Genomic DNA, 25,425 nt, shown 5'->3' with positions numbered 1-25,425 from the left:
TCTCAGTGAATTGTTTCAGACAACATGCTCACTGCTGTTTAAGTTATTTTCTTCTACGCTTTGGCCTTGATCCAAGACGGCCTTCTTAATGTGACACTACAGCGGCCTTCCAAACATCGCCACGTCAAATACAGTAATTTCTTGCAATACATGGATGCCAAACGATCTAGACCAAGTCTCGCAAATAAAGGACTTGATGGACTACAAAAACCAGTATCGTACACTGAACGCAAAGCTCGATTTAGCATTCGTTCAAGCCTACCTAACTGGGTTAAGGAAAGGCCAGCAGAAAGACAATTTGATGCATATAGCAAATCTGGCAACACTAGGCACTTTACAAAGGTTTCTCGGCAAGTCAGCGGAATATTGTGTCGATTTCGGAACAGAATACCAATTTTACTGCCAAGTTTGGTGACCATAGAATCAACTTGAGTCCTCCAAGAAAGATCCTGATCCAAATGTATTCCAAGATACTTTGCACATGCCACTCGTCAGTAATATGTGGCGTAGACAGGAAGAGCACTTGTGTCTTCCGGGCATTTAGAATTAAATTGCGGTTTGACAGCCAGGTACTAATGCCTAGTAATGGCTGAGACAGCTGCAGACAGGGAGTTGCTAAGCGCATTCTTCAGCGTACAGCAAACATACAATAGAATATCGTCAGCAAATTGAATAACTTTCACACAAAACTCGGAGACAATGGACTGGATCGAACGAACATAGAGTACAAAAAGCAGCGGACCAAGAACAGAGCCCTGGGGAACGCCACACATGCAGCCGTAGGGGAGCATGACACTGTCGTGAGAAGGTGCTCTCTGTAGACGAGGTTGGTGATGTCCCGACGCGACAACAACCTCGTCTACAGAGAGCACTTGCAAATGCTAGGGCACGTCCTTCGGATGGAACCTGCCTTCAGAACTACATGTACATGTATGTCATGCTATGTGAAGCGAGACGTTACCGGCCGCCGTGGTAGACCCAAGACGACACTCGCCACTACGGTCATCAAGGATCTCCAAGAAAAGAACATCCGAAGACTGTGGGGACTTGGAAGAGGTTCGCGCTACTGCCACTGATAAGAATCAGTGGCGTGCCATGTTCTATCTGAATCAGTAGCTGCTGCATTTTGTCCGCTCCACTCAGATGCTCTCTCCGTTCCAAACGTTCAAGCGCCGCTGCGGTAACCGCTGCATTTTGGCAGCTCAGAAACAAGGATGCTTGCGCTCCGTTTCCCACACGCGCACGAACACTTCCCAGCACGCACACTAGCGTACTTACATGTACATGTACATACACCCATCTCCATACACACCTCTCTATCCGGTTGTGCACTTTCATTTCTCTCGGGTTTTTTTCTTTTCCTTTTTTCACAACCATCACATGTAACAGAGCTCAAAAGAGACAGAAGCAGAAAGGTTAGCGCTACATTGCTGCCCTAGGCTGTACGCGAACTGTTCATATTATCATTATTATTACTGCATGTACAGTCGTGTACGTATCTAATATTGACTGAGTTCGAGGTCAATATACTTATTAATATTATAATTGGAAATAAAAGCCGAGTAAAAGACCGAGGGAGTGATAAAATTGTTATTGTCACTACTTCCCATGTCATGCACTCAAAGGGCTTCATGGTCATATTCTCCTGGGTGGACCGTGGACCATTCCACGGTTCATGTTCTTTAGAACCCGACCGGACGCTTACCTTGTGTAAAGTCCAAACAAATACGACGACTTGAACTTACTTACTTGAACTTTTTTTGAAGTGCTTTTCTCCAGCTTGCCCTACTGTACATCTGTCTCTCACACGCTTCATGTGAAGATGCATGGATAGGTACCACTGGCACTGTACATGTGGCGGGGTAGGGTGACGGTAGATCTACTAGTACTACATGTGGTACAGGAGTAGGGAATGAACAAACACACAGACACACACGCACACGCGCACATGCGTGCGCGTGCACACGCAACGGGGACCCCCAGTGTACGTGTGTACCATGGTGTACATGACTGTACTACTATTATTATTATACCCGATCCGCCTTACCAAACCAAACCCAGTGATGGTGCGATGTTGGAATCTGAAGACATCGCCCTGCCTGGCACGTCTGTGGTCTAGCTTGTCAGACCTCCCCTGCGTCGATACTACATTATGAGGTACATGACTGTAGATCTACAATACATGTACGAGTTTAGCGTATGACTCTATGACTTGTATGTAGATGAGAGCGAAGCGAGATAAGAGCCAGGCCAGCTCAGCCGAACAAGAAGTGAACGTCCGGATGTCGGTGATCGTCGATCGAATCAGTGAAAGGCCACTCCACTGCCATAATTGCATAAAACTAGAGATTTAACTGCCCTGCAAGTAAACGCTACGTAGATACGTACGTACAAGTCCCTAGTCCGTCCATAAGAATACTATTTCGACATTTAGATCAACCGGTACAACTAGTAGAAGTCTGAAGTATTGGCAGATACAACTACTCTCAACCTACAAACCATGTACTATGATCATGATGATGTAGCGCAGCTGTATTGTTTCTGCCACTGACTTTGCGCACAGCATGCAGCCTTTTCGCAGGGTCCAGGGCTAGGGAGAATCTTTGGATGAGAATTGAGATCACCGACCAAGTCTTCGCCGATCATCAAGCTCATCATCTACAGTCTACAGTGTAGTAGTGTAGATCTACACTGTATACTGTAGAGTGTAGACTGTGTAGTGTCGTCTGTCGAGTGTGTTTCAACTGTTTGTTGACTTGAACTAACTAAGTTGAAGCCCCGACACTTGTACTTGACAGCAAACAGTCAATAGGGCTTGAAAGTGATGACGTCAATCGTCGCTTGGCAACAAAACTGGATCCACTTCGCTTTTTGGATCCACTCGCGTCAAGCTGATTTGATGCTGTTTCCCATACTTTTCGAAGCAGAAAGAAGCGACATTTTGAGAAGAGGCCACTTGAAGAACTGTGGGAGCAATTTTCGATACCTAGTATACTCTTGACCCGGCAGGGCGGCTTCGTATGACCATGGTGCAGTGTTTTGCAGCAGAATGCAACCACAGGACAGAGGATCGCAAGTGCAGCTTCTTCCGCGCAAGGCATGCCGATGGCACAAACAAACAAACACAAAGTTAAAGCTGTGATGACCTTGGCTAGCGTCAGACGTTACTGAAGTAACGTCTTTTGCATAGCTACGGTAATAATATAATTGTCAGCTTGTAGGTGCAATTGTGTGGAATGTTCAGGTGGTGTTGAAGGAAGAGGAAGGTGTAGAGTTATGATTGCAGCCATGGCACAGGTGACTAAAGCAAGAGGGGTGCTGTTTATCATGCACCTACAATATTCATGCATAAACGAACACGCACATGCACCCACCCATACACAACGCATCACACACAAACACACACACACACATGCACCCAGCCACACCTACACACACAGTGGCAGAACTTCAATTTAGAACAAACATACAGATGTTCTCACTGTACTCTACTGTACGCTGTTTTGGTGGAAAGAAAGACATGGCTGGATATAGAAGGGAAGAGTTACACAGGCCATTGCAATCCTAGGATTGACTACACACCACCATCCAGAAAGACAGGCAAGAAAAAGGTTTTGTAGAATTCCTCGATCCGAGCCAAATTTCCTGACCAGGTCGGGTCAGCCCGAATTGGGATGATCACCGTCTCCAACGGAGTCCACACGACAAGGTCGCATACTTCACGACCTGTCAGACATAAGTTACCTTGGATTTGATGGAAATAATTCCATCCAGATTCAGTTGACAAATCAAGGGAAAAGTTAGCAGGAGAGGAAGAAGACACTGACAAGAAGAAGGTCTTTTCCTTCGCCATAGCTGCAAGAGATGTCGATCTTGCCGAGTACGGACACTTGACCTCGATGAGCTTTGTTTCACTAACTACGCCATCTGGGGAACCACCAATGAGGCCACATGGTGCAAGCCATAAGCCGCTGGATCTCACAGACACATATTCACACTCCTCATAGCATGCAACAGCCGTACTTTCGTGCATGAGACCCCACTGGATGGCCTTTTGCCCAGACAAATCATACTGACCAAGAAGGCGAGTAAATAAAGATTTAGATGGCTGGCGGCCAGATGAGATAGTCTTCAGCACAGGACCGAAGTTGGATGCCGTTATTCTGCCCTTGCGTAGAAGCGACCAAGTAGCATTCGAGTTTTGGCCACGTGTTGCTTTTTCCACGGCTACAATTTGGGCAGCAGATACGGATAGCCTGGTACACACATAGGTGACTTTGTGTTCTGCTTCCAGGAATCCTTGACTCAGGGTAATACCTTCAACCGTCTCCGTCGGCAAATTGTCCGCTTCTTTCACCTCGGGATCTAGCAGCCAACGAAAACCCTTCCACCTGTCAAGTGTCCCAAGCTGATGGTGAAACCATGCCCTGTCCTCATTATCCACAGGGCGTGAAATGGCACAAAACGGCTTCGACTTCGGGAAAATGTCATCCACAGTCCTACAAAGCAGATAAAATGCGTGCACACACACACACACACACACACAGAGTGCTTTTTATTACTCCGTTGCTCGCTAAAAACGGGCTGGAAACATACAACTGCGACACTGCATCACGTGACGTGAGTTTTCGCCGTCGGCGTACCCCATAGAAAGGGTATCATGAGTTGCACGCTCTTGGGGGTTATACTCTTGCTAATATCAAGAGTCTGCCTGTCTTCTGGCATATGCGAATACGTGGACTTACTGTTGACGTAAACGCGGACGTGCATATACTAATATCAATAAGTATATAAACAAGAGTGTGCAACTCGAGGATGGGTTGGCCCACGACGCAATTTTTTGTTGACGTAATATTTTCTATGACGGACACGCTGCGAGCCTTTTGGGAAGTTTTGCCTCGTGCACTTGGCCAGGCTTTACATTACAAGGTCGGTGCCCAGCACCTGCTCTTACACTGCCCTGCGGCAAAATCCGCATGCTCTGTAAAAAAAGGTGACGTCAACAAAAAATTCTGCCCGCGGGCCGCGGTATCTGCAGATTGTGCAGGAGAGATCCGGAGTTGCACACTCTTGTTTATCTACTCTTGCTAATATTGATAAGCATCCTCCACATCAGTAACAGTAACACCTGCCAACTGGTTGTCGCACATGCTGGATTGCCAGTAAGCTAAACATCGAGGCAAAGAATTTCATGAAACCAATACATGTACGTGTTGCAGTCACATCGGAGGCACCAGTTTTCTACTTTCACAAAACTAATAATCAACAATAATTTGCTTAAAAATCCTTACTTTGTTTCACTAGTTCCCTTCCGTACAGTCCAAGAACATTCCCTGTCCGTGCTGCTCACATTCTTGTTCGCGTAGACAAGGGCTGCAGCCATGTGGTGGCACCGTCCTTGGCCTTTGGGACAAGTGCACGAAGCGCGTACAACGCCACCTTCAGAACCAAGTTCGATCTACACAAAAATTTGAATATAAAAATAGTAGAAATATTCAAAGACGATGTGAGGGTGTCCAGGTCGATAGAAGAGACTGTAAGCAGCTAGGAACGGCACAACAGTTGCTTAGTGCTAGGTTGCTCACCTCCACATCATATCTCTTGTCCTTCATGCTTGCGTGGATCTTGGCAGTAATGTGCCCAAGCTCATGGTGAAACAGAAATGATTCCACGCGGTTCGAAGAGTGTGCATTTTCTCCACGCTGGATCAGCCTTGGTTCTCCACTGAAAAAAGTGGCGATGCTAGATAACGGTACTAAAGACATTCTAAAACAAACAAAACGCAGAACTGGGGGCCAGGGGGAAGACAGCAGCCTAGGCTTCTGGTCGAAATCGAAAGAAATATATGTCTCCTCCACTATTTTCAAAGCTGGTCACAAGAGCTCGAGTGGGTAGTGGATCCAGTTCATGTTGCACGTGATCCCGTGACGTAGGACTTTCAAGCCCTATAGTACAGAGTCAGCTGAGCTGAGGTCTTTCTCCACGGCCACATTCCAAGCATGTTGTACCGTTCAAAGCCGAAGGGTTTTGTTGCGCTTGTTTTCGGCGCGAGCATTGATTTTGTAGATAGTGGCAGTTCAATGAGTATGTTCCCCGGTCAAAAATAATCACCAACGGGCTATCGATATCGGCTTGCAGCTTGACTGCCAGATTTGTTCCACTGGGTGTTGCATGCATACAAGTTTGTTACCCCAAAGTGGAACGTGAGTCCTAGGTGCAGGGCACTTTGCACTTGGGTGGATTGGTGCCGTTTTGTTTTCAGATTCCAGGATGCACCCTCCCGGATGCACCCTCCCACCTTCGCAGCTGTAACTGATGTTACTTACCTCCTCTCGCAGGACCAGTACGGTGCAGTCTTCTTGAGCAGCGGAGAATAAATTTCAGGGGCATCGGCATTGGTGTTTCCGCGTACAGCAGTGACAGCCACCACTGCGCTGATGCCTGACTACTGCTGCTGTGGCCGGCTGGCGTATACGGGTAGTGCCTACTGTACTAGTACTGTACTACTAGTGGTTGTGCAAGGGCCAAGGTTCATAGTATCATACGGAATACCTGAGTCATATCAGCGCGATCGGAGCGTGACCTTGTCAGTGCGCGTTAGTACCCGTTACTGCACATGTGTGCGTGGTGTGCCTGTAGTACTGTGCCAGATTCGTGCTATGATATCGTGACGGTCGTCGGTGACAGCTTTTACCGACTACTCCGCCGATGCGTTGCTCTCCTGCCGGCGTACACATCGACCAGGTTCGACAATATTTTTATTTTACCCTTGCCGTCGCACCAGTGCAGCGGGCCGCGATCGCTATGCGTTGGTTTACGTCAAGCCGGCCTGGGTGCCTAGAAGTAAACGAGACGGTAACTAGAGGTGAGATTATTGTAATCATATTCCTAGGACTGGTCATCATTGCTAAAGTGTCGGTGGAACCCACCCTTCGATGGCCCGATCGACTGAGTTCCGATGATAGCCGGCGACTACAAACATCTGTAGGTGAGGACAATGTTTTGGCTGTTTCAGCAAGAGTGAGACGTGAAATCGGCGATCAGGGACGAATCCAGGCATCCAACCAGGTGGAAATTGTCGGACATGGCCGGTCCGCGCGCCAGGCTTCAGTTTCGCAATCCGTATCGCAATGTCCGCCGTTTCCGAGTGGCGAGGATCTTCGGCGGGCGCTGACGGCCGGGGGAGTGAACAACTCGGCCGCGTGCGCCCAGTTCAGCGCTGTGACGGCTAGTCAGGTGAGTACTTTGAACCTATGCGTTCTAGCACGTGACGTAGCGGACCTGACGTCGTCACTGGACATGGTCTACGCGTTGCTGTCGCCGTCGGAGGCGCAGAACAGCACAGTGCAGAACGAGACCTTGACCAACGTCTCCGCCACCCTGGAGGAGCTGCAGGACTTCACTGAGGTCACGTGTGCAGAGCTGAGTATGCTGAACGACAGCGATTCTAGTAGTAGTGGTAGTGGTAGCAGTGGAGCAGGCAGCATGCCTGACATCACGTACCTGGTGTACGTCAAGGATCAGCTATCTGCAAGCGCCACGTCATTGCAGGATGTGGTGTCCGCCGACCTAATGTACGATTTGGACCGAATCGAGCGTGAGCTCCGAGACACGTCGCGACTGCTCGCATCCCTGTCGACCGTGGCGAGCTACGACGAACAGCTGGATTTTCTAGCGGACATTGCCGGAGTGGAGAGACCAGACATGTGTGTTATTGCGTACCCGCCGTGCCAAGACGGCGCGCCAGTGCACCTGTACGCGCAGGACGCGTCCGTATGCAATACGCCGCGACTGCTGGAAACCATCTTCTACCCGCGCACGTACCCGCAGTCGGCCATCGGCGGTCCATACCTGTTCTACCGTATTTGGCACGACCAGTGCGTACGGGCGGGCAACGCCGAGCGTGTAGCCAGCTGCTTCGTCCAACCGACAAACGCCAGTGCCGCAAACGCCGACGGGCCCGAGCCAACAACAACAGCAGCGGGGGCAGCAGCGACAACTCAATGTGCCGGTGTGCCCGTGTACTCCTGCCCGACTCCGTTTCAGACCACCGACGATCCGGAACACTGGCTACCGCAGTTCGCAGCCCAGGAGGCGAACCTGAACGACTTCGTCACCAACCTGCGGCGTCCGTTTCATCCCTGCATGTTCCCGTGCGGTCAGGAATGCCGGGCCGAGGGCTACGACGAAGACGTGGCACTGGCTCTGCGCGCCGTACAAAGCGTCAGCGTGTACATATCGCTACTGCTCACGCTGGCCACACTCGTCATGGCCGTCGTCAACCGCAAGAACATGTTCCGCTACCCGAACCGTCTGTTCCTCTACCTCAACGTCAGCTTTCTCCTCTTCATCGTCAGCTATTTGCCGGCGGCCTCGGTCGACGTTGTCCCGCTGCTGTGCCACTCTGACCGCACACTTCGCAGGGACAACTTCACTGACAGTGCGCTGTGTGTGTACACGTTCGTGTTCAATTACGGCGGCGGCATCCTGCTGCAGACCGTCACCGTACTCATAGCATTCTCCTGGCTGCGGCTGGCGCGCAGCTTTAAAAAGGTGACGCTGACTCGGCGCGACGACACCGCACAGATGCTGCTCGAGGCCGGCGTGCTCCTCGCCGGTTTGGTGTTCGCGGCGATCGGCGTCGGCGTTCTGCTCGCCAAGGACGACGGCGTGGACATGATCATACAGAATGGAATATGCACGGTGGCGTCCAAGCACTCGTTTGCCGCCGTGGAGATGCCGTACACGGCGGCCAGCTGCCTGCAGGCCGTGTTCCTCGCCGCCGGCATGTATCAACTCTGGACGGTGCGCAACACGTCGCGCGTGACGAGGCGCGAGGCGTCCGCGATCCACGGCGGCGCCAACCGCGCCGACGAGTCTCTGAGTCGCATTATCAAGACGCTGTTCCTCTACATCCTGATCATGGTGCTGAGCGGTATTGGCTGGATTCTGGCGGTGGCCGCGGTACGCATCGCCGGTATCGATCCGAACACGTACTTCGACTCGTTTGCCGTGTTCGTCTGCACCCTGGCGACGTGCGGCGCGGATCGCTGCGCCAGTCAGAGCATACCAACGTACAATCTAGTCAGCGACTTTGTGTTCGCCATCCTGCTGGGTGTCACCGGCGCAGTGTACTCCAGCTGGATGTTCCAGCGAACCATCTGGCAGAAGGCGGGCGTCAAGCGACGCATGAGCCTGCTGTCCACCATGGTCGGCTCACTGTCAACGCGCCTCTCCCTGGTCAGCTTGCGTTCCGGTGGCGGCAGTGCGGCGGCTCGTAGGTCGGCAGCCAGCTCGGCGAGTGCCGACAACGCAGTGTCGTCCGAATGGACCGTCATCGGTGCCAGCTCGGCGGGGAACCTGTTCCCCAACGGCAACAGCACAGCACCGAATGGCAACAGCAGAGTTCCCAACGGCGACAGCAGAGTGGCCAACGGCAACAGCACAGCGTCGAATGGAACTGCAGCGCCGGGCGGCGCGAGCCTTGCGGAAAACACACCGCCGTGGCGAGACAGCGACGAGGATGTACTGAACAACACCGCTCCATCCTCACTCGCCGTATCCGTGGTGATCTCGTCGCAAATGTCACAGGAAAATATCATCTGCTCTCCGCGGGATAATGGCCCACTGTATTTGGAGAGTCCGGTGGCTGAGGCACCTACTTGAGACCTCTGCAGGCTACTCACTAACAAAGAAAACAGGTACTGAGGTAGAAGCAAGTGAGAGAGAGAGAGAGAGATGTGATTGTTACGAAGGCACGAAAGAACCCGGAGAGATCGTGTGAGTGAGTTCAGTGTAATACTGCAATTGTTCTCGACCACGCCTCGTATGAGCGGCGTGGAGGTTTATGAACGCGCTCAAACCGTGACCTAGCAGAGAAATCAAGCAGCCGTGCTGATGTTTACAGCATTATCATAGTGTAGTATGTACTACTGCCGTAGTGCAACGCACATTCACGCTACGTGGAGTGCGAGCGTCACATCCGTACTCCGTAAATTATGCTTATTCATAGATTGACAGCAACCGAAGTGTCCCACCGCTGCACGGCTGGTGTGTACAGCAGATTTAGGTGCAGAAGCTAGCCCATTGAGACAACGCTGTTGCATGGCTTGATGGACCCTATGCCATGCTCAACCCGTCCGTGATGTGCACACATGTTCCTGAATGAATGTGTTGTGTACGGTCTAAGGATGCCCTGTAGAACATAGCTGATCCTAGTCTGCTTTCTTACCGTACATTCAGTCAAATTACTACTCGCAGGTCCGGCATTGTCAAATTACTACTCGCAAGTCCGGCATTGTTAAATTACTACTCGCAAGTCCGGCATTATTAAATTACTACTCGCAAGTCCGGCATTGTTGAATTACTACTCGCAAGTCCGGCATTGTTAAATTACTACTCGCAAGTCCGGCATTGTTTCGTCGCTTTTATCACCCGCACACCACTGGTTTACACGCTTGTATACTTGACGTGCACCCTGCCAGTGCCATGCCATCTACATCACCATGATCGTATAGTCTCTGCCGCTTGCCGTTGTTCACGACAACTTGAACGTTGAGGCATCGATGATACTTGATTCTCTTCACGCATTGCCACAGGCACACGGGCGGTGATGCAGCCACTTCTCTATTGCGACGGTACTCCTTATTTTCCTGCCTGTGTCTTTCTGGTCTAGCGTGTGATGGAGTGCGTGTTGGTCTGTGTGTGTGTGGGGGGCACATACCCCTCCTCCCTCTCCATTGCTCCCTTGCGACACAGAAGCAGTACTTAGCCCATGCATGGTTCATCATTGGTGACGGAGTACAGTAAGAACTGTAACTAAAGACCACCGTGGCTAGCGACCAGCCTGGTACTACAGACCACCGTGGCTAGCGACCAGCCTGGTACTACAGACCACCGTGGCTAGCGACCAGCCTGGTACTACAGACCACCGTGGCTAGCGACCAGCCTGGTACTACAGACCACCGTGGCTAGCGACCAGCCTGGTACTACAGACCACCGTGGCTAGCGACCAGCCTGGTACTACAGACCACCGTGGCTAGCGACCAGCCTGGTACTACAGACCACCGTGGCTAGCGACCAGCCTGGTACTACAGACCACCGTGGCTAGCGACCAGCCTGGTACTACAGACCACCGTGGCTAGCGACCAGCCTGGTACTACAGACCACCGTGGCTAGCGACCAGCCTGGTACTACAGACCACCGTGGCTAGCGACCAGCCTGGTACTACAGACCACCGTGGCTAGCGACCAGCCTGGTACTACAGACGCGATGCTCCAGTTTCACCACCACAGTTGCGTCTGCAACCACCTCTATCATGCAGTATTCTGTTCTCGAGGTTTCTCGTAAAAAAAAACAAAAAAAAACAGACCACCGTGGCTAGCGACCAGCCTGGTACTTCAGACCACCGTGGCTAGCGACCAGCCTGGTACTACAGACCACTTCGCCGGGCATGGACGGTCTGACATTCATATTAATTTTAGTTGTGCGGTGCAAACCTCGAACTAAGGACCACCTGCCACTAAAGACCGCTTTCTCTGGCCCCAAGGGGTGGTCGTTAGTCACAGGTTTTTACTGTACCTCAGAACAAGCAGATGTCTATCAGTCTGTACCCCTCCCCCCCCCCCCCCCCACACACACACACACACACACAGACCACGACCACCACCCTCACCACCCTAAGCTGCAGACGGGAGCACAGTGTGGGTTGATTTTGGAGTTTGGGTATTCCCCGCCACGATATGAGCTACAGAGCACTGAGCACATTGAGCATATGAACAGTTCACAATCACATGATTCTACTAGGCATAATGCTACATGAAAATGTTATGACTCAGCTGCTCAGTAAACACACACACACACACACACACACACACACACACACACACATGCACGCGCATCCAATCAGTGGCGGGAGGCATGCATCAAATATGGCCGTCCACTTATTGGCAGGCCCATATTCGGCAGGTACAAGTAGCTCTGGTAGATATGTTAGTATGACCTCACAGTTGACGTTGCATACAGAGCTGGTGTCACCGTGTGTACTGTTGTGATGGGACCTGCCCTGTGGAACCGAATGGCAGGAGAATGATGCATGTGTGCCATTCAGAGTGTCCCTGCAAATCCGTAGTGTGTGTGTGTGTGCGAGAGCGGTGACACTGCGTATCCGCAGCGTGTGCGTGAGAGCGGATAGCAGGCCTATCATGACACGACAGCGCGCCGTAGCAGCCACCTATTCGTCATTCCAGGAGCCGGCCCGTCGGTCGAAACTGAAAACCGTGACCTGCTTGCGGAGCGGCTCGACGATCGCATACGCAAAGCTGGGCGATGAAACCGTGCCACCACCGTCGGACAAGTCCAGTGTCAACGAATCTGCAGCTGGCGCTGTCCCAGGCAGTATGCACTGTCCATCATCAGCCTGTTAGCCATTCCATTACAAGGAAAACACCAGTAAAATAGAACAAACATCGTTTCAAGTAGTCCCCATTCCATTGTAGCGTATATTCACCGATGAATGTAACAAGAAAACTTCAGAACAAATCCCCTCTTTCTCTTTCGTTGTGTGCCTTGCGATTATCGTATACTAGCATTTTACACATACATGTACTCGTACATGTCGACATTTAGGAAATGCTTACAGTGCAATTAGTCGCCCTTGTAGCAGGGGCGTCGCACACGGTACGGTCACTACTGCATTGACCGTACCACTATTTGACCCAAGTACCCTGCGAATCAATAAAATGCACTGATTTGGGCTCTAATTTCCCAAATTTTTCGGCTTCGCCACCCCTCCCCCACCACGAGTAAACTGTTCTTCAGATGGCTGACAGAAGCACACTAAATTACCTTCCGACGCCACTGTGTAGCTATAGATTTAGCCAGGATACTCTCCTTCACCTATGCCTTTAGTACCTGCCATACTTTCCGGAGCCTGTAATCCACACTGGAGTACTAGGATAAACCGCATCCAGATATTTTGTCACAAAATTGATACAGACATGTACCGTACTTACCCGATTATAAGTCGCACCCCCATTTTCAGGTTTTAGCAATATTGATTTGATATAATTATTGGCTTCAGTCGTAAGTCACGCTCGATTGTAAGTCGAGCCCCTCCCCCCCCCCCCTTTTTTACCCTCGAATTTTATTGTAAAAAGGTGCGACTTATATTCGGGGAAATACAGTACGTACTTGTACCCTATTGTTCACCTTGGACAATCGTTGTATACGCCGCATCATCCGTTTTTGGGTGACCCCAGAAATACGGTATAAGCCACATCATCTCTTTTTCGGTGACCCCAGAAATACGGTATAATCCGCATCATCTCTTTTTCGGTGACCCCAGAAATACGGTATACGCCGCACCGGATGAAGTATCTGCTGCAAGGATTGAAGATAAACTGCCACGTTAATTACATGTGAGTCGTTTATGAAGCCCAGGCTATAGTACAAACGATGAGTGAGCAATGCCCAAGTTTTGAGTGCTTCCTTCAATATATCCTGTGCTACTCGCACTTCGCCGGTTGATGCTTCTAGAGTATGGTGGCGCTAGCACTCGTCCAAGCAATTGCGGAGTCCGCAGTGCTCCAGGGCAGGATGAATCTGACGGTGTGGCTGGCGCAGATACCCCACAATAACAACACGAGGGATATTCTAGCTGGAAAAGCCAGTATAGCATAATGTTGGCATTGCCCCTTCAAGCAAGTGCTTCGATCTGAGCAATCCACACAGCTTGAAGGCTTGAAGACAGGAAGAATTGTGAGGCTGGCCCATATACCAAACCCCGATACAATCACGCGGGACATAGCTGGCAAAGCCAGTACAGCAGCCTGTTGGCATTTCGCCTTCAAGTAGTTGCCTCGGACCGAGCAATCCACACAGCTTGAAGACCAGAAGAATCGTGTGGCCGGCCCAGATGCCAGACCACATTGCAGAGGATAGGTATGGACACTTTCTAGCTGGCAAAGCCAGTATAGTGTGTGGTGGCATTGCCTCTTCAAGTACTTAGTTGCATCGGGTTTAGCAACCCACACAGCTCAAAGACTGAAAGTATCATGTGCTTGGCCCAGACGCCAGACCACATTGCAGAGGATAGGTATGGACACTTTCTAGCTGACAAAGCCAGTATAGTGTGTGGTGGCATTGCCTCTTCAAGTGCTTAGTTGCATCGAGTTTAGCAACCCACACTGCTCAAAGACTGGAAGTATCATATGCTAGCTAAGCCCAGGCGCCAGAACCAAACCACATTGCAGAGGATAGTTATGGACACTTTCTAGCCGGCAAAGCGAGTATAGCAACATGTTGATGGGGTTCGGGTAGTCAACTGGAATTATCCGCAACTGTCGACAGGCTTCCCAGGAGAGGAGCATGCCATCGTGTTCACTGCGCCAGGTTATGTTCGCCTCTGCGTGTCCGGCTCCAAGCTCTTAAACAACACAGTGAATCCTGGAACGAACAACTGTCCGAAACACTGTGTGTTGAGCAGGGAGGGAGAGGTGCTTTCTTGCAGGTTTGCCGAGTGCAAAGCTCGACAGGCTTCTCGTGTGCTCGTTGCAGTTGTAAGTCAATCAAGTGTCATGTCATTCGGCAGGAAGCGCGAGTTCGGAGCAGGGACTTTCTTTAAACAACCGACTTCTTCATGAAGCTCCAAACGATTATATAATGCGCTCACGGGCAGGGTTGCCCTGACCTGTGGCAAAGCGGTTCATCTATGACGCCACGTACCCATGCACACCACTGTAGAGAATCATCCTTGCTGTGCTGACAAAGCCAGCAAGCAAGCAGGCATTCTCGCAACACCCCTCCCTTCTCCTTTCCTACCCAATATACCTCCCCACCTCCACCCATCCCGTAACCATTATTTTTTAACCTCCCAAATGCATATCCCAACACCATCCATTTCCCCGCTATACCCATAGTGTGCCTCCCCCCACCCCAACCTACATTAGTGACTTTACTCCCTCGCACCCAGACGCTGATTTTTTGGAAACACGTTTCTATACTTCCGATGGGAGAATCCGACATGGCAGTGCATTTCGGCGTGGCCAGGTCAAATTGTAGAATATCGCATCGAGTGAATTGCTTTATCTGAGAGAGGAGATGTTCGTGCCCTTGAGACCCGAAGTCCCGTTTCCACACGACAAAATTTAGGAGCTCTGCGCTCAGCGCTTTTTCAGGGTATGAATTTCGGGTTGTTCTGGTCGGGTCGCAGCGTCGCGGACTATTCCATCGTCTTCAGCGTCGAAAAACTAGTGGCCATGTGAAATTACAAGGCGGTGAGACGCTTTCGTCTTCCTCTACGAGCGAATTTGTTCTGCGCCAGCATACCTAAGTATGCAATTTTCTACGCGCAGTTCGAGTGACGAGGCGTGTGCACTTTACACTGTACTGCATGCACGGACTGTGCCGCTAGTGTGCGGTCGTTCTCGATTCTCCCATCGCTCCCATTCATTTCTGTTTCCAGCAAAAGTCCAACTTGGCGCACTTCAACTCACTATAACTCAAGAATGGCTGGGCCGATCCGAATAATACTTACAGATTTCCTATGTACTACGCCTGGGAGAATCGAATGAGACCAAAATCGAAGCGATCGGAGCAAGTTTTGGAAATTGGGTGTAGTCACTACGTACACTCCCATGCTGTAGTGATGCAATGGAGGTCATGATGTACCTACACATACCCCCCCCCCCTCCCCACCCCAACCTACCCCCCCCCCCCTCCCCCTCCCCACCCTAACCTACATCCCATGCTACAGTATAGAGGTTATGATGTACCTAAAATTTGTCAACTAACAGTATCCCAACATCCCCTTCTCCTCCACCATCCCCCGTTCCACCGATACCAGAAGGAAGCGGTGGTAACTGGCCCGGCCAACTTCCACTCCGTGTACAGTAAACCTGTCAAGGCGACCACCTGTCCTAGAAGACCACTGAAACCAGGATCAAGGGATGCTATTTCCAGTCAAATGACCCTGGATAAGGAGACCACATGGTAACAGAGACCACATTTCGAAGGTCCCCTGAGCGGTCGTGTTAGACAGGTTTCACTGTATCTATTCACTGGCCATTGGAACCTGCCATGAGTGCGATTTTCAGAGGTAAGTGATGATCTATAGGAGTGCCACTACGTGATCTGCACTCATCATGCAGATTTTAAATTTGTTTAAGGTGGCGCTCGCACTCTGAAGGGGGGGGGGGGGAGGATCAACAAGTGAAGGAGGGCGTAGCCCTTTGCTATGTTGCTTTCGCGAGAACCCTGTAAACAAAGTGAACCAGGTGAATCTTCAATCATTCTCCACTAGACCCATTCCTGTCTACTTACACTTGCCTTGACACACAGCTCAAAAGCGTGTGCTCGCAGCAGAATACGCTGGTCTTGACTGTCAGGATTTTTGTATGGCCTGGAGCACAGACACGCCGCGCGGCAGACATTCATGGACAAACACGCACGCACACATGCACGCACATACACACACACACACGCACACATGTGCACACACACAAACACACACAGAGTTAGATCTTCCTCACTGTTTGAACCTACAATGCCACGTCCATAATTTATAACATTTTGGAAGAATCCCAGCCGTGGTCTTCTTTGACAACACTTTGCGCAGGCAAGATCACTGCAAATACCGTACTGCCGGGTGCTGAAGAACTGGGGGTCAGCCGCGTAACCTAGACTGTTCCTATTTTCATGTACAGCAGTCTATGCGCTGTAGAGTCATATTGCTTACTGTAAAACATGTCATTTTCGGTGTAACTTTAATTTGGGTGATTTCGGTAGAGAAACCAGGTACCTAAATTTAAATTACACCTAAAAGGCACCAGGGTATGCACTGTACGTGAAGGGAACGCTGGTCACTTAATTCTACATTACACCTGAAACATGGCAGGTCCCCGGCTGGCACTGAAATTTTAATGCACCTAAAATTCCATGTTTTACAGTATATCGCTATGCTGTGCTTGGTGAAATTCTAGCCTGTCTGCTCCTCGGCACTACGTTCTTCGGCACCCGGCAGAAGTGCAGACCGGTGCCCACATACTATACTGTCACATATACAATTACAGTAAAAACCTGTGACTAACGACCACCCCTTGTGGCCAGAGAAAGCGGTCTTTCCTGGCAGGTGGTCCTCAGTTAGAGGTTTGCACCGCACAGCCATACATGAATGTGAGACCGTCCGTGCCTGGAAAAGTGGTCGGTAGTACCAGGCTGGTCGCTAGTCACCGTGGTCTTAAGTTACAGGTTTTAGCAAGAGTCCATAAACAAGAGTGTGCAACGCCACATAAATGTCTGTCACGACTCGTTTTCAACATTACGTCATTTTCATGTAGCTGCGCGTGCAGGCCGCGACATTCGCTACATGAAAATGTACATGAAAATGGCGTAATGTTGAAAACGAGTCGTGACAAGACCCTATCGCGCGTTGCACACTCTTGTTTATGGACTCTTGGTTTTAGTGTAGGCTCACAATCAACCTTGGCAGTCTAAACCGACCGCCACACTCCACTCAGTCTACATGTTGATGATAAGCGTTTCGACTCTGGAGCGTGGCTACCAGCACTGTATACTGGCTGACAACTCCTACAAACCGGCGTTCGCTTACGTTACAAGCTTGCCATATATGGCGGCCGTGGTCGACATGTAGCGTTGCAGTGATTCGTCGTACTGCAGCATCAGGTAATAGAGCAGTCAGACAAAACACTGTGGACGTGTCAAAATCTACATTGCCTTCTGGATACCAATCTGTATGACTATAATGCCAAGCTGCAATACCCATTATTTTATCGTAATTTCAACAATCCAGGTTCACTCTAGGTTTAGCAAACGAGCTGCCAAGCAAAGCCTGGTCGCCTCAGCTAAAATGAAGACGCCAGTGCATAGTGCTCGGCGCATGCTAAAAATATATAGGGCCACCTAGAATTCATTCGTTGTTTCGGGTCACTTCACTCATCTGTACCAGGGTCGGTCGGTCGGGTTTTTTTATTTTTTTTTATTTTTTATTTTGGTTTCGGCCATCTGCATACATGTACAATTGTGCATATCGAATAGCTTTTGTCCATCAAGCCAGTAGATCAAATCTGACTGTAGACGATCCAGAGCAATCATTGTCCCATCAGATCCAGGTCACCTCCAGGACAGGATCTTGGCCTCGCTAGCAAACGAGTCTGATGAGCAGCTCTCACCTTGAAAACTTCTGTCAATGAGCGACAAGGTGGCGGAGCTGATGCTGTTTCAAGATCGATTGCGGATCGGAGATACATGTAGAAGACAATGTCACCAAGCGCTGCATCCTGTCATTTGGCTGCTTCTGAGGTCGATATCTGGACTGCTATTAATAGGGTCACGTGTGTACATAGTCTAGTTATGTACATTTGCAAGCACTATAAAAAAAAAACGCTTTGCGGTCGGGTGAAAAAAGACAGTCGGTCGGGTGACCCGAAACAAGGAATTAATTCTGGGTGGCCTAGTTACCACATGCAACTGCATGAATACATAACAATGTCATGATGGTGTTGGTATGGCAACAGCTATGCTACAACAATGGTGTGAAATAACCAATACTAAGCAGTGGCAGCGCAAGCGGTCCGGTTGGTCAGGCTATGACCGGACTTACTGTTTGGCTGCCAAACGGGCATGCCAGTGTTTACTGCTGAGGAGGGCATGTGTACTGGTCACATCATACACAAAGTATGGAAGACTGTCACCGGGCACGGCGGGCCAATCAAAAACTGCTTCCGCCCATCCTGCATGCTAAGTACATGTCTGCTGGACAGCTCAGAGATGAAAACATGGTACAATCTTTCTCTGCTCAAGAGCTGCTCACAGTGCTATAGTTACATTATTGCACTGCTCAAAGCCCGCTCATAGTGCAGCATAGTCAAACCTTCTAGCTCGTACCTGACAGATGGCACCACCCAGCACTAAGTGGTAGAAGATTCTGAAGATGAGCTCCTGGCGTTCTGGCATAGAGTAAAGATCCTTGTGAGGTGAGTGATCGCATGCCAGCATCTGTACAAAGAGGAGAAGTGCCATCATCGGGGTGTCGTCATACCTTGATATACCCTAATAAAAAACCGTTGTTCAACTAATACGAGGACTAGACATACATTGTTACCTATTGTTCCCAGTGGTAGAAACACTACAGATCTTCTCTCTCAATCTCTTTTACTCTCTCTCTCTCTCTCTCTCTCTTTTACTCTCTCTCCCTCTCTTTTACTCTCTCTCTCTCTCTCCCTCCCTCTCTCTCTCTCTCTCTCTCTCTCTCTCTCTCTCTCTCTCTCTCTCTCTCTCCATATCTCCTTCCATTTATCTTTCTCTCTCTCGTTCATCGATTGATCAAAACTCTTAGCTGGCTTCCCAGCGCCCTGCAAATCAAAAGTCATCCAAAACTCACCATTCTAACCAGATCAAAGCTATCGGGGTCATCTGGCATGCGATCGAATATGTTTGGCTGCTTGAACGTACCAGACGGCGAGATCAGACCTTGATGGAAGATGAAACAGAGTTATAAATGAACATGGAAGAATTTGCAAGCCACTTTGCAAACACACACACACACACATTGACTGAGAATACGTTTTGTACAGAGCTCTCAAATACATTGAGAGCCTCAAAAGAGGATGAGAGTACATTTGTGGTAACTTAAATTATTTTTTATACAAGTACTGCTCCAAGCCCCGTCTCATCTCCACACTCAGACAATTAAAGAGAGGCTACATTGGGAAAAATTATACACGTAATTACGAGTAGACGACGGAAACACAACTGGAAATGACAAAGTGAAGACGAAGACCGCTTTTTCACACAATAGCAACATCCTACACATACAGGATTAGCCTCTCCTACCATACACACATTCCGTGCACGGTCAAGGATTTAAAAAAAACCGCAGATACTAGTACACCTCCAGAGCTATGCCGAAGCAAATTGGCATGCATGCACCTCGCACACACACACCTTGTATGCACGCAAAGTGCACGCACAAGTACAACAAAAATAATTGGATCTAGAACTGTTGAAACCACAGAGACCCACGACGGAATCTTTGCAACTTTTTACACCGACAGATAGTGCGACAAGGCACACAACTGACAGTGGTACTGAGACATTCAACGACCTGACACACTACCTCCAACACATCTACGTACACTGACCTGTATCGGTATCCGCTATCCTGTCGAAGAAGGTCAAATCCGTCACTGTGGCCGAGAGCTCTTTGACTGCAACATGCATGGCATCCTGGCAGCCCAGGGATGCTACAGTGGAAAGAAAGAATAGAGGATAACAAGTAAGGTTGTTGGTTTATGTTGGTGGACAGTTAGTCATTAAACTCGTAACATTTTGTCCTTCTCCTTTTTCACGATAACGAGTATTGTCAATATTGCAGATTCTGCTGAAGAAGAAAAAAAATTCACGGTTCGCGTGAGACTCGGCCAAAGGCCCAGTTTTCCGCATCCGCAGGAACGCCACCACCCTCTTGGATCAAGGCGCAGATGCAGCTCCTAAGCGGTGGGAGGTGAGTAGATCAGACCCACCACAAAGTGGTCAAAGACCGAAATCCCATTCACTGCATCCAAAATCCCATTCACTGCATCCAAAATCCCATTCACTGCATCCAAAATCCCATTCACTGCATCTGCTGAAGAAGCAGAAGAAAACAACACCTCAGTGTCACGTGGTAGATAATGAGACATGTGTATCCTATTCGCAACGTCAGGGGCCGTCCATAATTATCGATCTTTACTTGGAACAAATATGCTTCGTTTATGGGTGGGTGGGTCGTGAAGAATTTCGTTTCCAAAGCCTGGTCACCAACCAAATGGTTCACCGCAGTGCAGTCACCATATGTTGTCGGCATTCTAAAAACATCTAGCACTTGTAGTCCCAGAAAGATGGGCATCACCCATATACAATTCGATCGGTCTACGCAGACATACAACGTCAGCCCCAACGGCGTGCAGGTAGCATGCGGCGTGGCATAGGACTGGACTTACAAAGCCGACAGAATCCGGACGATGCACCCGACATCACCTGGATGAATAGCCGAGCATAACATAGAAAACAAAAAATCAGTATCGATCTACTGACTGTATAAGTACAAATTTCGTTTACAAAATCTTTCGTTAGATCACTCCACCAGCAGGTTTGTTACGTACTAAATTTCGTTTTCGGTCGAGGTCTGTCACCCTGAACGTTGAGAAAAAAACTTTAGCTCGGTACAAACTTTTAAAATTTCGTGCTGCCTAAGGACTATAGCGAAAGTTTATTCCAAACGAAACTTTCTACTTATACAGTAATAAACTATGCAGGGTTCTACCCAGGAAATATTGTTGGGGACGGGGAAGGGGGTAGAGGAGACAAAAGCTCACCAATTCTTCATGTTCCACTTTTCGCCTTGTCACAAAAAAGCAACGTGCAGGTGCACCCGTAACGATCGATTTTTGACAACAAAACTCATTGTGCAACCTGGAAAAATACAAAAATCGAAAATGAGTAGGATGGTACGGTATCAGGGGGAGGGGCGAGACAGGGGGGGGGGGGATCAGAGTAGGAAGCGCTACCCCTTCCCCCTTGGCTAGGACCCCGCTCCAATTTACAGTCAGACCTCACCTATCATCGAGTCGCGATCTTCATTCACAGAATCATTGCCTTCCTGAATACTTTTTGTGTAGGTAATCAAGTGGGGTCTGAGCGTGCATACACTCTAAGCTATGATGTAAGTGTGCTTGCACATACTAGTACTCCTTCAACGCATTATCCGCAGTTCCCTCGCCCATATCCGTAGAATGCTGTGCTTACCTGCAGTGCGTACTGGACATCACGGCTGTTCACCATCTCCTGCACAGATAGGCACACATGCATGCATCACAAGGTTGCACATCAGGGAGTAGACCGCAAAGAACAAATCACGACTGGCATTAGGCTATACAGCCGCACAGTGCATGAAAAGGACATTTTGGTTACTGAAAATGCTGCTTTGGTTTTATAGAGGGTGCTGGTTTACAAAGTGCTGGATTAAAGAGGGACGACTGCACGTATAAACTAATGACGCCAGGACTGCAAAGAATGCCACCGTGCCGCATTGCATGTTCAGTGGAGCTCTGATAAGTTGTCGCCCCCCCCCCCCCCGTCAGGAACCAGAAAGTGTACTTAGGGCGCGTTCGAATTGTCACTCTTTGACTTTTCGAGGAGCTTCGTTTTTCTGAAGAGGTGGCCTTATTGGCCTCTTCAGAAAAACGAAGCTCCTCGAAACTCCTCGAACTCATCCGATGGGAAGGTGGATTAGTTTCGAAGAGTTTGGAATAGCTATGTCACGTAGTACGTGGAGATGGTCGATCTGATCGGATGTCATCGTCGCCATGACAATTCCACTGGAAAACTCTAGAATGATAGAAACCGTTCTAATGGACACTTCAACTAATCTCTTTATAAAATTTGTTTGAATAGTTGATGAAGACAATTCGAACGCGCCTTAGTATCTGGGGAACCACTTGTCCATCAGGTTGAGGGAATCGGAAAATGGGAAAAGTCTGAATACTCCCTTACTACACTATTTAATGGGGATGAGTCGGGTAGCATTTTCTTCGGGTATCGGATTCAGGTAGTTTTCCGCGGGTAGCACGGGTACCCTATCGAGTAATGTTTCCATGGTAACACCCACAATGCACCTCTTGCCATACACACTGGGCAGCCATGCGCAGTATTACAATGAATTTGTACACGTGCGCTGTACGTGATGTCATCTGCGACTTTGGGTTTTCGGCTTTTCGGGTACTATTCTGTACCCGTCTACCCGAGGTCCTCACAGGTACCCGTCTACCTGTACACACCACTACTATTAATTTTAACACCTTCAACACTCCATCAATCTTTTCCACAAAACTGAAAAGTGTCATCACAAGTAACAGTTAGCTCATGGGCGGGTGGGTCCACGAGAGTTTCGGTATGAAAAATATTGATAGTTGAATCATCGATCCTTTCTAGCTGTCGAGTCAATAATTATATTTTTCGTTCGGGGGGGGGGGGGGTCATAACTAAACTTTTCATTTTGTGAAAATTATCGATAATGCTAGATGGTCCCTTACTACACAATAAAGCAACTTGAAACAACGCTGTGTGTGTCTGTGCACACACCCGTGTGTATGTGTTTGTGTGCTAATGATTCCGTGTTGCCAGCTCACCGTAAAATAGTCCTGCGCCTTGTAGGTCTCAAATTTGCCCGTGTAGGCAAAGCGATGGCGTCGCAGTCCCCCAAGCATACCCCTGGTGTAAGCAGCAAGAAAAACCAGAAAGTGTCCACTGAGAAAACAAGTCTTTTAAGCAACTCCTAACCATGACTCGCACGGCACAAAACAGATATGGAGGAATCAGAATACGCTTTGCAACAATGAGGACGAGATACAAAATGCTAGTTGAGGGAGAGAGTGAGTGTGAGTGTGAGCGTGATCGTAGGAAAGTCCTCTGTGTATAAGCAGTCTTAGACCGTGATCGTTTGGTCGGATCCAGATCCAAATGCATAGGATCCAGTGGATCTGTAGTGATCCATTGGTCAAATCCTAATCCAGATCCCTCGGATACGGATCCGAGCAACCATGTCCGGGAGCAGGGCTAGGGTTCACTGGATCCAACGGATTCATTTTTGCCAAGCATGACGTTTGTATGGGTTTGGCGGGTAACAATCATTGTTATACGCATTTTGTACACATACACATGTCCGCTCCATCACAATTCCTTCTGCATTTATAAGAAAGCAATTACAAACAATATCTTAAACTCTCTTACCCTCTCCTAAGATCTCAAAGACGCATAACTGTCAACATTCCCTCAACCCTGGAACCTTTGCATCCGTTGCATTATTTTCATGAAAAATTCATCAAATTCCAATTCGTTACTTGTAGTACTCCCTCATTGATTTGTTTCCGTCTTCTCTTTGTGCCTTGTTCATGATCGTATTTTCCTCTTCCTCCTTTTCTTTTATCACTACCTTCATCATTTTGCGAGAACTGTGGCAATACGCCCAGTGAGAAGGCAGATTTTGCCTGTGCTTCTGGTGAAGTAAAATAAAACTAAACCGAACAAACAAACACGTGGACAAGCGTTGCACCATGCAGATGAGTACAACGAGTACGGACCTGGAGTAACTTTCCGAACGTGGTTTTCTACCTTAGCATGGTCATGGTAGCATGGTGTTCCAAATATGATCGATTAATTCAAGTCGGAGGGATCCAATGGATCTGGGATCTGGATCTTGATCCGGACCCAGCGATCACCGGCTTACAAAAGTCTTAGAAGCTGTCTTTCAGCGCATTCATAAACCTGATTTGTGCGGAATGTCTATCAGAGGGATTCTGGTACTGCTTCCGAAGGGTCGACAGGCTTTTTGCGTTCCGCTCTGGGACAAGCATTCCCGGATCAGCGATAGCCACAAGCGCCATTTCAACCAGAAAACTGTTCAGTTGCTGTCCGCTACTGATCGTAGATCTACTGTACATGTACATGGTCCTGACTTACCATTGTTCGAGGTTTTGCAGCGTGTCCTTGTCGAGAAACTCCAGCTTCTCGCCGCCAGCCACAGGCGTGAAGCGATAGTGGACGTCACCAACACCGCCGCCGTCTTCCATCATCGACTCCTCTAGCAAGCCGCTGCCTTAGGCTGAATGCTAGTAGACTAGCAACACCCAGCTCTACCGAACTAACCACTTGGTTGGTGCTGCAGACTCTAGTGAATCGAGGTCGATGCAAGTGGTGATCACGAAACAAGGCTGCTCAAAAAATGTCTCCAGCGTAGATCTACGCAAACCGGTTACCTTTCCGCCAACGATATCGGAAACAGTCCAACAGGGCTTGTATTTAGTCTCCTCTAGCGGCTGCGTTCAACATGGGAGAGCTGCTGGTCCAGAAGGGCCAAAGAAGAAACAGGGACTTGTAATGATATCACCGTCCTTGTCTGGCTGTAGCCGAGTGTAGCCTCCTGGGCTGACGCTGTCTCAGAATAAGAGCAGTCGACGTCGTGATGCGGGAACGCCGCAAGTCAACGTTGCTCCCTGCTTGCCGCAAAGCAAAGAGACCAGTGCTGCCCCTGCTGGACGATTTCTGTTTTGCAAGATTCATTCTTTCCGACTTCGCGTCCATCATCAATGCCATCATCCATGCCACGGTGTTTGCCTTCAGTGATCTACTCGTGGCATGGCCCGAGCTGTTCGCAACCGCTGCCAAGCGACACAACCCACTCCAACGGCAACGAAAGGGGAGGCAAGGCTGCTAGCAAAGCTAGCTATGCAAGGGACTCTTGAAACCTGGCCTGAAAACCCAGTTGGATTTGCACAATTCTGTAGAATGAATAGCATGATTTTAGTTGAACCCGCTGGTTTTCGAGGGTCACGTGGGCGACCTGTTGACCAGTAGTCCAGTACCAGTACA

The 25,425-nt window shown here is 49.3% G+C and overlaps 2 protein-coding genes across 4 annotated transcripts; both read right to left on the bottom strand.

The window, feature by feature from the left end:
• Positions 1–3,137: 3,137 nt before the first annotated feature.
• LOC135826487 (uncharacterized) lies at positions 3,138–5,945 on the bottom strand. The gene is made up of 3 exons (XM_065339097.1): positions 5,586–5,945; positions 5,292–5,458; positions 3,138–4,499 (listed from the first exon to the last, which is right to left on the bottom strand). Exons 1-3 carry the CDS (start codon positions 5,763–5,765, stop codon positions 3,575–3,577), a joined length of 1,272 nt encoding a protein of 423 aa, XP_065195169.1. The 5' UTR covers positions 5,766–5,945; the 3' UTR covers positions 3,138–3,574.
• A 5,762-nt stretch (positions 5,946–11,707) lies between these two features.
• LOC135826099 (cilia- and flagella-associated protein 300-like) lies at positions 11,708–25,237 on the bottom strand. 3 transcript variants are annotated; one of them, XM_065338736.1, is made up of 10 exons: positions 24,517–25,237; positions 23,187–23,268; positions 21,805–21,843; positions 21,000–21,036; positions 20,154–20,261; positions 19,400–19,488; positions 18,904–19,014; positions 17,609–17,670; positions 16,327–16,399; positions 11,708–12,418 (listed from the first exon to the last, which is right to left on the bottom strand). In XM_065338736.1, the coding sequence occupies exons 1-10, from the start codon at positions 24,627–24,629 to the stop codon at positions 12,233–12,235; spliced, it is 900 nt and encodes a 299-aa protein (XP_065194808.1). In that variant the 5' UTR covers positions 24,630–25,237; the 3' UTR covers positions 11,708–12,232. The 3 variants fall into 3 exon arrangements, with proteins under 3 accessions (XP_065194808.1, XP_065194806.1, XP_065194807.1); XM_065338734.1 differs by having other exon boundaries at positions 16,321–16,399; positions 24,517–25,235; XM_065338735.1 differs by having other exon boundaries at positions 16,321–16,399; positions 20,160–20,261; positions 24,517–25,233.
• Positions 25,238–25,425: the final 188 nt, after the last annotated feature.

The sequence above is a fragment of the Sycon ciliatum genome, chromosome 10 (assembly GCF_964019385.1).
Source record: "Sycon ciliatum chromosome 10, ocSycCili1.1, whole genome shotgun sequence".
Classification (NCBI taxonomy): domain Eukaryota; kingdom Metazoa; phylum Porifera; class Calcarea; order Leucosolenida; family Sycettidae; genus Sycon; species Sycon ciliatum.
The sequence above is the reverse complement of the archived record's forward strand: the minus strand, read 5'-3'. Positions and strand labels throughout refer to the sequence as shown.

What these genes read in the sequence shown, in the direction of transcription:
- LOC135826487 (XM_065339097.1), bottom strand. Translation starts at nt 5,765, where the DNA reads ATGTCTTTAGTACCGTTATCTAGCATCGCCACTTTTTTCAGTGGAGAA. An exon ending in ACAAGAGATATGATGTGGAG is followed by an intron (nt 5,459 to 5,585) that starts GTGAGCAACCTA and finishes ATTTTTGTGTAG; the next exon opens with ATCGAACTTGGTTCTGAAGG. An exon ending in AAGGGAACTAGTGAAACAAA is followed by an intron (nt 4,500 to 5,291) that starts GTAAGGATTTTT and finishes TCTGCTTTGTAG; the next exon opens with GACTGTGGATGACATTTTCC.
- LOC135826099 (XM_065338734.1), bottom strand. Translation starts at nt 24,629, where the DNA reads ATGATGGAAGACGGCGGCGGTGTTGGTGACGTCCACTATCGCTTCACG. An exon ending in GCTTTGATCTGGTTAGAATG is followed by an intron (nt 19,015 to 19,399) that starts GTGAGTTTTGGA and finishes CTCTTTGTACAG; the next exon opens with ATGCTGGCATGCGATCACTC. An exon ending in AGCTGTGTGTCAAGGCAAGT is followed by an intron (nt 12,419 to 16,320) that starts GTAAGTAGACAG and finishes AATGGCTAACAG; the next exon opens with GCTGATGATGGACAGTGCAT.